Source organism: Dermochelys coriacea, chromosome 17 (genome assembly GCF_009764565.3).
Source record: "Dermochelys coriacea isolate rDerCor1 chromosome 17, rDerCor1.pri.v4, whole genome shotgun sequence".
NCBI lineage: Eukaryota > Metazoa > Chordata > Testudines > Dermochelyidae > Dermochelys > Dermochelys coriacea.
In genome coordinates, this window is record NC_050084.1 from 3165585 (window position 1) to 3183144 (window position 17560).

A 17560-nucleotide genomic window follows, 5' to 3' on the forward strand; every position below is an offset into this window, starting at 1 on the left:
GGGTGATACTGGGCAGATGGGGTGCAAAGGTGGGCAATACTAGTGGGCTAGACACGGTGATCTTAGGTGCCAGGAGGGTAATCTCAGTCAGACCAGCAAGACTGGCAGGAGGGCGATACTTGACAATCCTCATTAATGACTCTTCTTTTTTAAAAAAATCTGTTCCTGGAGATTGCTTTCTGTACTGTTCTGAAATGAGCAGCTCATTATCTTTCTCCTGCTTCTCTGAATACAACAGGAGCAGCCCCTGGGAGCTGCAGTCCCTTAGGAGTCCACCACTCAAAACAGCAGCATTAATCCATGTTAGGTGGGATTCTGGGGTCTGGGGAATAAGAGAGAACTAGAGCTGTTCTACTGGATTCTTCAGCAGGATGTTTAAAGCACCTGAGGTGCTCAGCTAATCAGGTCACCAGCCTGGCTGAACATTCCTAGCCCATCACTCTGCGTGGAGGGAGCCTCAGGCTGTGGGACTGACTATTCCATTGTAACCATTGGACTGCTCCATCTGAAGGTCACCCTGAGGGGGAGAAATTAGTCGCAATGAGATAAACTTTATTTTAGTGCTCCACACTTCAGTGCTTTGTAATCAACACATGATGCTCTGGAGCACCCCTTTGGGTTATGTTCCAGGGTGTCTCCTTTGTGACAGAAACCCTTGGTTTTGTAGTATTATGAACTGTTTCTGAGATGCCTTATAATGGAGAGCATTGGGCACATTTTTAACAGCAGGAACAGGCAGTCAGGATTGTAATGGTGTTTGAGAGATGGCCATTGCATTGTGATTTATTAGAGAACAAGTCAGCAGCCCATGGAGCCTTACAACCCCATGGGACAGGGGTAAAATTCAAAGTCCATGCCACTTGCCATAGTGATGAAGTGCTGGTTGCATTTGTTAGGTGTCCTTCGTTTTGATACGTGCTTGTCTCTTTTCCATTACTCATGTTCAAGTCTAGTCATCATCTGGTAGGAATGAAAAGCAGGCTGGCCCAGTTAGCAGAGCTGCCATGTTGTTCCTGAGATGTTAGAGATGTTTCCTCCCACCATGACATTGCATCAGTGTGTGACAGCATTGCTTCATCCCATTGTGACACAAGGTCACCATGTATTGACCTGATGGCAAGGTCACATCACTGACTTAGAGTGGTCCAAACCAGTGCAGGCTCTAAATTATCTGGGAGCCAGGCTTATAGCACTGTCAGACCCATGGATATCAGACAGATTTACAACTTCAGCTACTGGATGGCTAAGAAATGATCCTTCTGAGCTTCATCTTGAATACTAATGCAAAGTCCACCTGCTGGCATTGCAACAGTGACGATGCCTGAAGAGGTGGTGGGGAATGGAATGTTTCTGCTAGCAAGCAGTCTTGCCTTTTCCATTTCTATTTCACTGTGGCTCACATGTCGTGAGATGGAGAGATGAGTGTGCTGCCTTCATCAGATTTGCACAAAGTCCACAAAGAGTGGATTGCTTGATATCTGCTTTACACTGAAAGAATCTGAACAGCCAGCTCTGCCCAAGTCTCTCTGTTTGGTTAGAAAGTGGCTGTGGGATCCCCCATGTTCAGTAGCAGTCCAGGAGAATACATTACATGAGCTGTGCCCAGCATATCTGTTTTCATGTGTAATGCATATTTTACCTCTGAAATCTGTGGTATGATTTATAGTTTGCTTGGCTGTATGTGGTATGCACGCAGCAGGCATGCATCTACTTGGTGCATAGGGTATGTCTATACCGTCCCATTGAGTGTGCAAGATTCAGCTAAGGTTCAGACAAGGCCTTTCTCTCACTATGGGCAGCTGCATCCCCCAGGTGTTAGATGAAGGGTGTCTCTACCCCTCTGAGCCACAAAGAGCTGTACTGAGCTTTCCGCAGCTGGAAGTGACACTTATTACATGTCACAGACCATTTGATTTCCCCCACATTCCAGTCTTGGGTGTTAGTGCATGGAAACCAAGGGCCTTGTTCTTCCCCTGCGCTTGAAGGGCATGCAGTTCAGAAATGCCTGCTCTTGGCAAGTGGGAGCCCTTGGGTTAAATAATGGGAACCTCCCATGGTTTAAGTGATGGGCCTGTGCTCCCGTTATGTGATGTGTAAAATGAGTTTTAAGATCCAGCATTCCACTGGTGGCCCTTTGAATTGGAAAGGAAAAAACCTAGTCTCTGCTTCCGTTCTGCTTTCTACCGGGGAGCTGAGAGCCGCTATGGCATGCTGGCTTCGCCAGCTGTAGATGACTAAATGTAGCCTGGCTGTGTGGGCTGCCTGCAGTCCAGCCAGAATATTCCTGCTATCTCTTCCCATAAACACTGCAGCCTTTGTCTTCTGCCTTATCCTGCCTTTAATGTTACACAGAGCTGCTACTGTGCTCTCTCTGGAGCAAAGTCCCCTCTCTGTTTTAGGGGGGTCTTTTCTTCAACCCTCTCATTGTCCCTCCGTGTTTATTGTGCTGGCTGCAGGACATTTATTTCGGAGAAAGGAGGAGATGCCCCGATTTGTGGGGGTTTTATAAATGTATTGCATTCTCCAAAGAGCTGCTGAGCAAACAGTGTGTGATCGCCATTAACTCTTCGGTGCCATGCAGGACTAAAATGCAAGAGCCACACTGTGGCTTTCTCAGTGTGTGGAAAATTGTGTTGAGAGAATTTGGAATTTGCCTGCTATGTAATGCAGCAGCCATGCAGTCCTGCAACATGACTGCTTCAGATCCAAGCACTGAGTTTTAGGGTCTGATCTCCCTTTGGTGTTATCTGCCCTTAGAATTATAAGAGCTTTGTTTGTGTCATTGCAGAAAGGCTTCCAAATTCTGCAAAATGTAATTGATTCTAGGACTCACCCAGGGTCAGATCCTGGAGCTCCCCTCTACTGCAAGCACCTGGCTCGCTGTGACCCTGTTGTGTGGCTGCATTCCATGTTTTCCTCCTACATCTCTTAAATTATATCAAAACCATAAGACCCATGTCCTTGGTGGAATAGCACTTTTCTGTAGTGGAGTATGTGTCAGACAAGGCCAGGTAGCTTGAGGAGTCAGGAATTCCATGAATTCTAATCCCAGTTTTGCCACTGACTTTGTTTTTCTCCTTAGGCAAGTCACCTAACCTCTTTGTCTCAGTTTTTTTACCTATAAAGTAGGAGTAATAGTTCCCTTGTATCATGCCACGTGTGCCAGCCTTAAACCACTATTTCTTCTTTCATCATACCCTTGATAACCCTTCCATGGCTTTGAGCACCCATGATGCTTCTCTCCAGCACCCACAGATTCTGTGTTCCAAAGTCTAGTTAAGACTGAGAGCTGTGACAAACAGCCCATTAGGAGGACTGTTGTATTAAGTTAGATGGAATAAATGAGCCAAAGGTGTTAACATAATCCAGTCACTATTCAACATTAAACAGTGTTAAAGAAGGTTCAAGGCATGATATAAAGATCTCAGTGTTCAATGTTATGTCAAACACACCATTAAAAATCATTTTAATCTTTTATTAAAGATAAAGAAAAGAAGGAAAAATAGTTAAAACATTTGTAATGTAAAGTATTAAGTAGGGCTTTCATTTTGACAACATCCCTTGTTCCCTTTCCCTTTAGCTGGAGAGTTTTAGAAGGAAAAATTCCTGCGTTTGACAGTCTCTTAGTTATTGCCATCTTTAATACCATCTGTTCTTTGGGGAAAAGAGAAGAAGATGGTTGAGTAGGGTTGTGTCAAAAAAGAGACCCGGCAGTGTCCAGTCAGTACATTACCAACAAAAGCCAAGTTACCATGAGGTGGCGGGAGGCTCTGGGTCATTAGCTCGTGCCAGCCCCTGCTCAGCTGGGGCCGCCTCCTACCTGAAGGCAGCTCCTTGTTAGGCTACAGCAGCTCCTGTCCCAGACCCAGAGCAGAGGGTGGTGGTGAGGTGGAGACAATCCTGGGAGCAATGGGAAAGGTGGGGCTTGGAAGAGGAGTGAGCGATAGGGGCAGGGCCTTGGGGGAAAAGACAGAGAAAGTGCAGGACCTCAAGAGAAGAGGTGGGGCAGGGCCTTAGGGGTCCTGTTACGCAATTAGAAAGGTGGCAACCCTGTAGTTTAGATGAGCTGGAGCTGCCACTGCTGCTGTTGATGTTTCTGTTAAAGCTTGATCCTGTTTCATCTTAATTTGGTGTTTGGGATTCAGCTGGAGCCAGTAGGGATGGCAGTGTCATTTGGGTTCATTTGTTTCTGGCCTGTTCTGGTCAGTACACCTTTTAGGATTAAGGTGATGAAGGGCTGGGGTCCCAAGATCAATGGGGTGGGAGCCATGAGGTGAAGCTTGTTCCAGTAGCATCTGTTCCTTTTGTTTGTTCTTCTTTTTGCTTTCTTTCATCCTTTCTGCTCAAAATCTTTCTTTTAAGGACCAAAAAAAGAAGTGATGGGTGAAATAGCCCATCCCCTCATTATTTTGTCCACCAATTAGGCCTAATATCTGACATACCAGTTTTGGTTCATTAGCTTCCTGCTCCATATCTTTTAACAAGCATAATTTAAACACAGTCCTTGAATTATATTAACTTGGCCTTTAGTTTAGACTAACTCAGTTATTCTGTCTCCCCTTCGTACCTTTTCCCATCAACATTTATCTTTTTAGCTCATGGTAACATCTCACGAACTTTTACACAGCTTTTAAGGTGGAACTCACAATTCAGGTAAATTTGTAGGCCCAATTGTCATAACAGACCCTGGGTTGCTTCCATACCCAGGGCTCCCTTTTCTACCTAACTACAGAGATCTGTTCTCAGTAACTTTACCACTTCCAGAATTTTTGTGGAATTTCACCAATTCCATTTTAAATATTGTGAATTTGTAAGCAAGTAAAAACTTTGTCATTAGAATGGAAATGAAGATTTCAGCATCAACTTCCCTCCTGTCTCCTTGTCACCCATCCCATGGGCTGGTAGGGCTTTTAAAATGCTAAACAGTTCTAAGTGAATTCCCCATATTGTTTTCTGTGTTTCTGAGAACCTGCAGAAACAGAATTTTCTGTGTTTGTGTTTAGGTTTCCAGTGGTGAGAATTTCTCTGCTCCAGAGGTCCTATTTAACTAACTCTATATGAGAATTTAAACCCTTTTTCAGTGCACATGGGCTAGATCTCAGGTCAGGATGTTATTCAACAAGCACAAGACAATAGTAGCTATGCAAGAGTATAATTGGAATAATGTGGTTTTAAGAGCTGTTACCTCATGAAGCACCACCAAAGATGGGGAAAACTTAAATCTATTATTGGAAAGCTGGGATTGCCAGCTTTCCAGTGGAGATATGCAATTAATTTCTATCATAAGTGGTTCACAAGAAGATACCTTGAAATAATTGCTCATTCACACCAGGAAAAAATACAAGCCATCTACCAAACAGGTCAGGATGCTTTCAGCATCATAAGCGCCCTGTGCCATCTGCCTTTTTTATGAGTTCTGAGTGGACCATTGCTGCATTAAAGATGCTGAGAGTCCGTGCTAATCAGATGGGCTCAAGGCCCAAGAGTAACAAGTCTACCTTGCAAACAGATTCTCATTTATTTCTTCCAATAGAAACCTATCCATGGCCCATTAGCCATCTCTATCTGCTCGTCTTTGGTTAATTTTCCTTCTCATTAAAACTGTTCCTTATAAATTGATTAAAATGTAAATAAATCAATTTTATGTGTGCTGGTAATACCTGGTTTTACAACCAAAGTCAGAAACGTGTCCAAGGTTAGTGGGCTTTTCTTCTAGACACTGCCCATCAGTTTTTAATTAAGCATTTCAATACAGTTAACATAATATAATTAAAATAATGAAGGATGCCATTGTTTTTTTGCAGTCAATTAACATCATGGAATTTGGCATTACACTTTAAAAATATATTGAAGCAGCTACAGATTATGCTGCCTAGTGGAAGGAGTTGAGCAGATTGCTCCTTTCCTGAGGAGGAGAGAATATGAAATTAATACAAGTGTTCATGATGAAGAAATCCATACCCTCAGCCATGACCGAAGCTATTCAGACATCCAGGTGTTTTCCCATGGCATCTGTAGGCCATAACTTTGTTGTCACATGACTTGTTTCACATAGGAAATTACTGAATGTGTCTCATCTCTTCTCTCTGCCTTTCTTCAAGGAATTGTTTCATCAGCGAAGCGCACAGGGATTCCTGCTCCTCGGGAAATTTCATCAACTGTCTCCAGAGAGAGAGCTGTGTTGCGTGGTCCAGCCAACACCAGGAAAACTCAGCCCAGCCCAACTTCTTCGGGCACGCCCACCCCTACTAAGCACCTGCGTCCTTCTGCCAAGTCCAAGCAAGAGAATGAAACTGGGGACAAGGCAGTTCTGGAGTCCCAGGTTAAGGAACTCTTGGCAGAAGCAAAGACAAAAGACACTGAAATCACCAAGCTCCGGAGTGAGCTGAAGAAATGCAAAGACAAAGGGTCAGTTAACTCTGAAGGGATTGGTGCTTCAGACCAAAATGTAGAAACGTTACCATTGTCGCCTGGTGACATAGACCCATTAATACAGACTCTTCAGGAAAAGAACAGGACTTTTCAAAAAGAGCTTGCTAGCCTGGTGGAAGAAAACCGGGTTTTGAAGGAGAAACTGATTTATCTAGAGCACTCCCCTCTCTCGGACACAACAACAAGCAGCGGGGGTGACAGCAGCTTCACAACCCCAATCACTCAAGAATCAAGTTTTGGAAGCCCCCAAAAAAATCTATTGAGAGGTGAACCAGATGAGCCCAGACAGAGTGTGAATGGAGAAGCAGTGCGAAAGTCAGGTTCTTCTAGCAGTGATGTGACTAAAGCTTCTTTGTCACCCGATGCATCTGATTTTGAACATATAGCAGATGTACCTTCTAGGCCAACCTCCTCCAACAGCAACCCCTTTAAGGGTTCCAGATGCTCCACCACAGGGAGTTCTCCAAACAACATTAGTGACCTTTCTGTGGCCTCCCTGACAGAGAAGATACAAAAAATGGAAGAAAACCACCACAGCACAGCAGAAGAGCTTCAAGCCACTTTGCAGGAGCTGTCAGACCAGCAACAAATGGTGCAGGAGCTGACAGCAGAAAATGAGAAGCTAGTGGAAGAGAAGGCTCTGCTGGAGACCTCCTTTCATCAGCACAAAGAGAGAGCAGAACAGCTTAGTCAAGAAAAAGAAAAGCTGATGACTCTCTTACAAGAGCGATCCAAGAATGAAGAAACCAAAGTTCAGGAGGGGAAAATCCTTGAACTGGAGCAGAAATGCACAGAATTGCTTGAGAAAGCACAGTTTGAAAGAGAAAAGCTGCTCAACATCCAGCAACAATTATCCAGCAGCCTACGGAGCTTAGAAAGGGAGCATCAAGATGCTCAGGAGGTGATCAAGGGCCTGAGAGAGGAAAATGAGAAGTTGGGTGGGCTTTTGGAAATGGAACGACAGAACAACAGCATTGTGGCAAAGTCTCTAGAGAACTGTAAAGTTTCCTTAGAAGGCCTGAAGATTGAAAATGGATCTCTCAGAACTCAATTAGAAAGTGAGAAACAAAAAGCTGCAGAGATCAATGCAATGGGATGTATTACTGACAACTCTGAGGTGCAAGAGATGCTGAAAGTGGCCCATGCAGAGAAGGATCAGTTAGAACTGGCTTGTACAGAGCTCAAACAAGAGCTGCTGAAGGCAAACAGTGAAGTAAAACATGTCCAGGGTCTACTGGCCAAGGTAAGACAAAAATAGATTCACATTCAATGCCACCATATGCCCGCCTTCCACTATCAACCAATACAGTGGTTTCTTCATGAGACAAAGACCAGTAATGAAGTAGATCTGAATGAATAATTCATAGTGAATAATCTAATCCATTAATTTTTTCCTTTGACAAATGTGCAAGTTATATAGGATTTTTTGCAAATTTATTCTCTCAGAATTATTTGCGGACTAATTCCCGGTGTTTAGATCATTTGTGAGCAGTTCACTGTGAGTACTCAAGATTTGAAATTTGAGTTACACTAGTTAGTTTTGATTGGATTCATAGGTCACATGATATTGGGTCTATTTTCTGATTGAGCAAGCATAAATTCCTAGTATCAGGTTTCTGTATTCAAAGAGAACTAAATTACTGATGGTTAGTGAACAGCAAATTTTAAAGTCAGGCCGAATCATGTTGGTTTACCAAGTAGTGAATCAAATGACTGGTCCTACCAGTGTTACTGGCATGAGAACAAAGGGTCTGATCTTGCATCCATTGAAGTAAATGGCTTCAAGTCAGTTGACTCTAAATGATGCAGGATCAAGCCCAAAATGAAATTTTGTAAAAACATGAATATGATAATATTGGACCATCCTACTGAATTCAGATACGAAGTATCAGCACATTAGCAATTTTATATGCTTTTGGCATGTAATCTGTTTGAGGACTAAATCTTGCCTGGTAGAGAAATTGACTTGATGGTCTAATTGGTCATTTCCATTTTTAATTAGTGTGGTCCTTTTCATGGAAGGTCTTTTGTTTGACTTTTACTGATGTGATTTCATCCAAGACAGTAAGTCTCCTTTGCCTTTCAGGGAGCTTGGGTGTTGATAGATGAGGTAAAGGAATTTCAAGGGAAGAGTAATGTAGTGGTCCTGAATAGTATCTGGCAACATAGCAGTGGTGTAGCTAGCACCTTGCCTTGTGGGAATTAACATATAGCCTGCTGATGTGGATCCCAAGTTGTCTCTATATGACAATTGGAGGAGACAGAAAAGTCCTGTTAGATAACTGAGTCCATCAGGACAGAAAATAGTGTCCCCTGCACTGCCCACCTCTTCTTGCCTGCCACCTCACCCTCCCAAGTCATATATCCTGTTAAACTGTCGTAAAGCTGACCCTAACTGACATTATTAGTGCAGTGTTTGGGATTCCAGAACAGTTTTTTAAATGCCATGTCATGTGTGATGTTTTACAAAACTGAAATCAAGCACTTATTTAATGGCTACAGAAACAATTTGTTTTAGAGCAGTTTTCCCTTTCCTAGTTCTGTAGTTTATAGCTTCTTCCCCTTACTTTCAGTTCTCAGCAATTCTAAATCATTACTGATTCCATTTTCCATCTGAGCCCAGGGGTTCAGAGTGTATCTGCACTGTTGGGTGTCCCAGAGTAAGTGTAACTATCATGCAAGCCTCTGATTAATGTCTACCACTTCAGAGAGAGCACCAGTGTCCACCATGGTTCCTGGCCAGGGGAGGGGATCGTGGGAAGAACTATGGAGCTGGGTAGTTGGAGAGGAAGAGAGCATTGCCAAAAAGCACCTCTATGGTTTGAGTGATTTAGGAAATCCAGATGTCCTTTCAGCTGGAGTAGGTGACCACAGCAAATGGAATATAGTAGGGGAGACTCCCTAGTGTGTTGGCATGTTCACTGAGGCTATGCTTTATGAAGAATAAATGAAAAACTGCTGAATGCTCCAACTCTGCACTAAATTTGTATTGCTTTTTTTATTGCTTTGTTTTTAAACCACAAATTTCCTCCTTTTTACTCTTTCCTTCCATTGAATTAGGTTGTTTTGCCATTTGTGACACCCAGACAAGACCACAGGCTTCTCTAAGGCTTCCCTGTAGCCAAACTCTGCCAGTTCTGGCCACAGAACTGACAGCATGTGCCTCGGTTTTCCAGAACCCTGTTTCCTATTCTGAGAGGCTCGCACTTCCCTTGTCCTTGGAAGCACTGCTGTTGATCTCTGTGTCTAAACTCATCAGCTGAACTGCAGTGCATTCACACCTTCAGTAATTCCAGGTGCAGTATATCTGGGAAGTTCACTTACCCTGGAGCAGCCAGAGCTACCACGTACATCCTGGCCATCCACTGCAAATGCCATAGAGAGGCAGCAGTGAAATGGTTAATGTAGACAAACAGGTTTGCTTCTAGGCCCAACTCTAGCTCTATCACTCTCCCGTAATGTGACATAGCAATGGAATGCCTAGGGGCTTTGACTTTCAAGAGGAGACATTGCTCTATACCTTGGCTGCAGAGATTGATTTAGAATTGTAATTTCTCTCCCATCTAGCAGACTTAATTTCCTCTCCTGCCCCTTCCTGATATTACCTTTCTGCTGTGAAAAGAGTGTTGACAAAGCACAGCTCATGCACAGTTCCTGGAGCTCACTGTCAGGTGCGTTAAAACTCCTGAGTTTGTGCAGTGCCTAGAACATTGGGCCAATCCTGTTCAGTGCATGGAACATCCACTAAAGTCTGTCCTATTGTCAGTGAGCTGCCAGGGCAGACTTCCAGCTTTCTTTCCTTCCTTCCAGGTGGAGAAGGAATGTGGTCAGCTGAAGGAACTGTATGACCGACAGGCTGAACAGCTGAGCAGAACCAGCCTGAAGCTGCAGGAGAAAACTTCTGAGAATGAGTCTGAGATCAAAAACCTGAAGGAGATCATCTTTGAGCTGGAGGACCAGGTGGAGCAGCAACGTGCTATCAAACTGCACAGCAACCAGCTCATCAGTGAACTGGAGAGTAGGTGGAGCAGGCCCAGAGCCAGGGCTGAGGCACATACTCGAGCAGTGTGGGGAAGGGGAGGGTGTCTAGTAATTCCCACTTTGACCAGTCTCATCAATTAGACTGCAGTCTTCACGGGGCAGGGACTTGCTCCGTTTATTGTGTGTAAAGCATTACACGTACGCGTGGCGCTGTAGAAATAATAGTAATGAAAATCTCCAAACTCTCTATCCTTCAGCTGAATGGAATATTGCCCATATCTAGATGTTGGCTTTTAAACTGGGTTTATTGTCTTTCTTTGTAAAGTATTTTGATATCTGATGATATGGGTATATAAGAGCTAGGTGGTGGTGGTGTTATGGGAATGGAAAAGTGCCACCTGCTGGCATGAGTTGCACATCTCACTTTCTAAACTTTTTACCTAGAGTTGGGAACCCCAGTGAATATGTGATGTGTATACAGTCCTATAAGCTTCCATATCTGGGACAAAGCCCAGAACGTGGCTATTCAATTTCAAGTTTCTGACTGCTAAATCCACTGTCTCATAGACAAAAGAGTTTGGTTCAGTACTGGCTTTTAACATGGGCATCATCAAGGGTGCTGATTCCCTCACCCACTCTTCACCCTGGGCATCGCGTCTCTAATAGTTTTTCCCATCTTGACTATTTGCAGGTAATGTGATGAAGCTAGAAGAGCACAAACTGGATCTGGAGAGGCAGCTGAAGGGTCTGACTAAACAGATAAAGGTGATGGTCAGATTCCTCAGTGTTTTCACCTGACTGCTGGCTTTGGACCAAACACCATATTTCATTTCAAAAGACCCATCTGCCGGCTATCAAAATATCTTAAAAAAAGGCCTCCCCCACTCCCCCATTCACTCTGAGGAGTTTGACTTTCTCTTTGGCTGAGAGGGAAATACAATCCAGGCTGCTCTGATAGCAGTGTTACTGCTAGGCTGGGCAGCACCTGGCAATACGGTTATTGTTTAGAGACATCAGTCTCTTTGCAGATGCCATAAACCTCTGCCAGACCAGGGTTAATAAGCCCATGTCTATAGCTGACACAGGCCTTTACGCAGTGATAAGCTGCCAAAATCTTAACAACGGGTTCCCTCCTCACCCCATGAGGGTGGTCGTTGCCCACCCCTGCTCCCCTGGGACTCCTGCCCCATCCAATCACCCCGTTCCTTGACCCCCCCCACCCCAGGACCCGTGCCCCATCCATGCCCCAACTCCCTGGGTGCTCCGGGGCTGGAGCACCCACGGGGAAAATTTGGTGGGTGCAGAGCCCCCACCGGCAGTTCCCTGCCCCGCGCCCAGCCCCAGCTCACCTCCACTCCGCCTCCTCCCCTGAATGCACTGCCCTTCTCTGCTTCTCCGTGCCCCCTCTCCCAGCTTCCCACGAATCAACTGTTCTGCAGGAAGCCGGGGAGGGCAGAGAAGCGGGCCACAGCTTCAAACTCAGGCCGAGGGTGGCGGAGGTGAGCTGGGGCAGGGAGCGGTTCCCCTGCGCGGCCCCCCGGGTTACCTGCTGCGGCGCGGGCGGCCCTCCTCGCACCCCCCTTCCCCAGCTCACTCCGCCTCCCTGGGCCTGAGCGGGAAGCTGCCACCTGCTTCTCGGCCCACCCTGGCTTCCCACGCTAACAGCTAATTCACGGGAAGCCGGGGTGGGGGGCGGAGAAGCAGAGTGGGGCAGCGCGTTCAGGGGAGGAGGCGGAGCAGAGGTGAGCTGGGGCCGGGGGTATGGCAGGGAGCTGCCAGTGGGTGTTCTGCACCCACCAAATTTTCCCCTTGGGTGCTCCAGGGCTGGAGCACCTGTGGAGTTGGCGCCTAAGGCACCACTTTTGGCCGGTTAAATTTAAAGCCCTTTTAGAACCGGTTGTCCCTCGCAGAACAACCGATTCTAAAAGGGCTTCTAAAGTTAACAACCGGTTCTAGCGAACCAGCGCGAACCGGCTCCAGCTCACCACTGCCTCTACATCCAAGTGAAGCAACATTTAACAGGCCCAGAAGATCTGCCTATTACATTAGCATCTAAGAAACACATATACTACAAGCAAGTAATAATCTTTGGCACCTAGGTAGCATGTTACATTTCAAAGCTATGTACAAATATTAACTAACTAATATGCGGAGAAGAGTTTTTAAATAACTCTGCTACTGACCATCACAACAGGCAAAGCCCATTTGCTGCTGCTGATAGAACAAGCTTGCTAAAGTTCTGTTACTGACCTAAAGATGACGTGTTTCTGTCCAAGTGTCTGTATTCCATATAAAAAACCATCCCACGCCATCAGTCCACATGCAGATATCCTACTGATATCACTAGGACATTTATGTCAAGATATGGTCCTTCGTCTCTAGCTGTGATTTCCAGAGTAAATATATGCACAAACTAAAAATGCTGGAACTGCCAAATATACCTGAATATCAGAGCATATCCTTTCTGCTTTATTCAGTTCTTTTCTCTCCAAAAAAGAGGAAGCAGGTGTGGCAGTCAATGAGGGAGCTGAGGAATAGGATGAGTTTCCTGTAATTTGTAGTGGTTTAGTCCAGGTCTCCAGGATACTTGTGCTTCTTTCTCCATGAACTTCCCCTGCTTCGGGGTGGCCAGTGCTGTATAGCTGATGATGGGACATGAAGCAGAAAGGAGCTCATCTTTCCACAGCAATATCTGCTCTCTAGTGCTATTGCAGCCCTAAGATTGTTAGATAAGTGGATAATGGTAATAAGTACTCTGATTTCCTTTTCAGATGGAAAAGGTAACACAAATTAGTGTCAGTTCTTTTTTTGGCAATCCTGTCATTACCAAATGGCACATATCTTCTGTGACCTCAGCATCATCATGAAACTCTGACATGCCACAAAAGTCATCAGTGATCACTGAGAAAGTGATTTGCAATGTGTGATGTGTCCATCTCTAGTAGCAACATTCCTACTCAGCCCATATTTGTACATGCCCTTTCTAGGAAGATACAGAGGAGTGGAGGCGTTTTCAAGCTGACCTGCAGACTGCAGTGGTGGTGGCCAATGATATCAAGTGTGAGGCTCAGCAGGAGCTGCGGGTGGTGAAGAGGAAGCTCCAGGAGGAAGAGGAGAAAAGTGTCAAGCTGCAGAAGGAGCTGGAGGAACTGCAGGGCAGCAGCAGGTCAGTCGCTCACAAGGGCCGGGTCCTTGTCTCTATGGCAGCTAATGTGAATGCAGATGGTGCTTTGCCTCTAACTTTGCATTGACCCAGATGTGTATGTTTTCTGTTTTTAATCCCTCTTGTGGGTTTTGTCTTTCTCGGGTGCTCTCCAGTTCCCCCAACTGGGCCATGAGTGCAGGCTTTGTAAGGGTTACCTAATGACTAGATGCCCTAAGGTTTGCAGCTGTTTGTGTGGATGACTATGATCTTTATACACAGATGGGTAGGATTAAATAAAGTGGTGACCAGTATTTATCCTGCAGCTTTGTCCTTTGGACTCTGTTATGCAGTGTATTATTGCCTCCATAACTGACTGCACAGTTGGGTTCAGCCCCTTGCTGTTTTGCAATGATCCTAGGATGGCTCAACATATCTCATGGAATAAACTGAAAATTAGCTACCTATTTTGAGATGAGAACCTGGGTTGCACTGTTGTGGGCAAAAATAGGGACTTTCTGGACCTTTGTGTTCTGCAAGTCCAGTACATACTGACTGAATGGTTGATGAGAATATTGGGAAATCCTCACCCTGGGCAGCAAGCCCTTGATTGGGATCCCCTCGCCTGCCCCCAGTTTTGAGCTTAGTGGAATGATCTGAGTCTGATCCCTCTGTGAAAGTTAAAATTACTTTGGGTGAAATGTTATATTGTGAGAACATTTAGGGTACAGTTGGAATAGTCTGATGGGCTTCAGTGTTGCTAGATTCAAGTTAGTCCTTCACCCCAACCCTTGGATTATCACATGCACTTTAAAATAATCGAGAGAGATGCCACGTGTTCTGTGAGCAGTATACACTGTGTTCACTCTGGAAGAGGCAACCACTTTGCACGTAAGGGCCAGGTATGAGTTATGCAGTAGGAGTTGGAACCAGCTCAGGGCATTGTATCAGGATCTCCATGCAGTGCAAGATATTTTGTGAAGCATCTTTCATTCCAAAAAGTTTTATAGTGCTAACTAGTACAATTACAGAACGGAATTGAAGAAATGTTGGAAATGAAGGGGTATAGGAAAGAGGGCTGAAATTTATAAAGAGGACAGTACCACATGCTCCTATTGCACTGGCACAGGCAGATTCAGAGCTGCAGAGGTTATATCTGTACAGAGCCAATGAAAAGAAAGCTGCACAGCTAAGGGAGGTAGAGAAGGAAGTCACTTACCAAAAATATATATCAGGTTTTCCCTGCTTCCCTACACCCCCACTGAATCTCTCTTCCCCAATAAGTCCATGTAAACTGAATGTGGCAGCCATTGGAATACAGTGAGTTCTGCCAGTTCTTTCAGGAGTAATGCAGTGAAGCTTGTACTGCTCATATTGTCCTGATATTTACCATGCAATAGCTTCCGGAGTAGCCATTGCACAGAAGAGATGGGATGGGAGTGGCGAGGGATCAGGGAAGGCTTTGTCAGGGTGGGTGAATCACAATTCCTGCCTTACATGGGCAGAAATGTTTTTTAAAAGAATGTGTTTAAGATCCAAGTTCAGTAATGGGGTCCCTGATACGTGTGGAATGAAAAGCTACCAGTGAATACATTTTTAAAACAAAAGGAAGACAATCAAATTATCAGCCAAGACTCTCATTCTGTGCTGTTTTTTCATTGCTAGTGTTGATGGCATCACAGATGCTAAGAGCAGGATGAAGAGTATAGCTCCCAGTTAAAGCTGGGTGAACAACTAATGTTTCAGTTCTCTGGAAGTTCTGAACAATGAAACAAAACATAAAACCAAAAAAATCCAGTTTCACTTTCACCAAAACAGAAAATTGATAAGTCGATCTCAACCAAAATTGTTATCAAATGAAATGTTCCGAAGCACTAGATTCACAGAATAGAGGAGGAAGAGATGGTGACGGTGGTGCTGTGTTCCTTACTGTCTTTAGCTCAATGGTAAGGGCACTCCCTTGACCTGTGGGGGCCTGGGTTCAATTCCTCCCTCTGCCTGATATGGAGCAGGCTTTTGAATTTAGATCTCCCCCATTGCAAGGGAATGTCCTAACCACTGGACTGTGGGATACTCTGGGGCAGGTCTCAAGCCTAATCTACACTTAAAATTTAGGCTGACATAGCTAAATCTCTGAGGGGTATGAAAAACTCGACTTTCTGATTGATGTAGTTATGCCAACCCTGACCCCGAGGGTAGACACAGCTAGGTGTCAATGCTTTTGTAGAGCTAGCTACTGTCGCTCAGGAAGATGGGCCTACGCCAGTGGAAAAAACCCTTTCATCTGCATGGGCTGAGTCTACTATGGGATTATGCCCGCATAGCTCTGGTGCTGAAGGCATGCCGCTATAATCTCTCACATGCTGATGCTGTTGTACTTTAATAGTCAGGGCCAGAGAGAGAGAGAGAGAGAGAGAGAGAGAGAGTGAGAATTGCTCTGTACCTGGTGGTTGTGGCACTCACCTGGGAGATGAGTGGCTCAAGTTCCTGCTCCAGTAACTATTGGGTCATTTATACACAGTGGAACAGTTTCAACAAGAGAAACCAAGGAGACCAATGGTTCGGGCACTCTCTCCTGCAAAGCAGGAGACCCAAGTTCAGATCCCTGTTCCACATCAGGCAGAGTGAGAAATTGAACCTGGGTCCTCCATATCCTAGCTGAGTGCCCTAACCGCTGGGCTAAAGCTTATAAGGTGGGTACTGTCCCACCACTTCCTCTTCCTCCTCCTCTGGTTGTTTTTGGAATGGTGTCTAAGGCCCAAAAACGAACATTTTGGCCAAAACTATTTGGTGAATTCTTATCATATTTGCGAATAGTTTCAGATCAACTGAAACTGCATTTCTTAGTGAATAAACTATTTGAAAAATTCCACCAACTTTCCTCCCTGGCCTACTTTAGACCTTAGTCTTCTTGTAACCGTGAGAGTCAAATGAGGTCATTGGAGGTACAGAGTCTTTCAGTTCCCATCTAAAGAAAGAAGTTCTTTGAATGCAAAGGTAGGGTAGGAGAAGGCTTGTTGGTTTCAGAAATAAGCTCTTATCTCCCACAGATTTGGAATGTTGCTGCATTGTTATAGCCCTCAGGGTGAGGTGTATCAGAGCCTCAGTCAAGTATGCTCCCGTTAAAACCAGATCCCTGTAATTCATACCTGCAAACATTTCCAGAAGGGGAGAGAGCGAGACAGGCTACCATGCCTGCTGTGGGAATGATAGGAGCTTCCAGACAAGGCAGGAAAAGAAATTTGAGTCTAAGCCAATTCCCCAATTACATGCTTTTAATTAAGAAGTCAATTCTGTGGTATGCTTTTTATATATATATATGGCTGTCTCTGTTCGCCTGTCTGTCTGTCTAGCTTCCTTGTTGTACTACTTTGGACATAAAACCTGAAATACATTCTGCAGTGGACAACATAAATTTTCTTCAAAGGGCAGGTGCCGAGCTGCGATTCATATCCTCACTAGTGAAAGTTTCTGCATCTGTTACCCTCTTGGTGTAATAGATTTGAATGGGGATTGCTCAGTGTCCCAGCATAGGTCATTCTAGCCAGAACTACAACACAGAATGGCATGTAGGAGCCAGAGAAGCCATTCTAAATCGGACCTTAAAACAGCTGGCAGTGACATTTTAAAACATGTACTGACTCTTTATTAAACCAGTCCCTGAAGTCTGTAGGTCTACTGCTGCGAACTGGCGTTGCATCCCAATTACCCTCACATTCCTTTGGCCACTGTCCATGCCCAGCAACACATCCTCTTTTACGTGAAATTCCTGGGGTGAACTCAGTATTGCTCCAGTCAAAGTCCCCAAGGGCCACTGGCCAGAACCAACACTGAATTCTATTCCATGCAGTGACTTGTAACACATGCTAGGCACTAGCAGAACCAGTCTGGAGTATGTGACACGTTAACGAGATCTATAAAATATCCCTCACGTTTGCTAATGCTGAGCAGCTGTGCATTAAGCAGAATGTCAGACGATCCCCTGTGAAAGTTTCCTGTCTGATT

General features: G+C 44.9%; 1 protein-coding gene across 15 annotated transcripts in view; it reads left to right on the top strand.

Moving 5' to 3' along the window:
- SPECC1 (sperm antigen with calponin homology and coiled-coil domains 1) overlaps positions 1-17560 on the top strand; it is a 168479-nt gene that overhangs the window by 85761 nt on the left and 65158 nt on the right. For all 15 annotated transcript variants that reach the window (XR_006276237.1, XM_038375246.1, XM_043499483.1 and 12 more), the window contains 4 exons: positions 6102-7675; positions 10243-10450; positions 11105-11178; positions 13401-13579. Coding sequence is in view for 14 of the 15 variants with exons in the window: in XM_038375246.1 (XP_038231174.1) it covers positions 6102-7675; positions 10243-10450; positions 11105-11178; positions 13401-13579 (2035 nt within the window). In the remaining variant the exon portion in view is untranslated. The remainder of the gene's footprint in view (positions 1-6101; positions 7676-10242; positions 10451-11104; positions 11179-13400; positions 13580-17560) is intronic.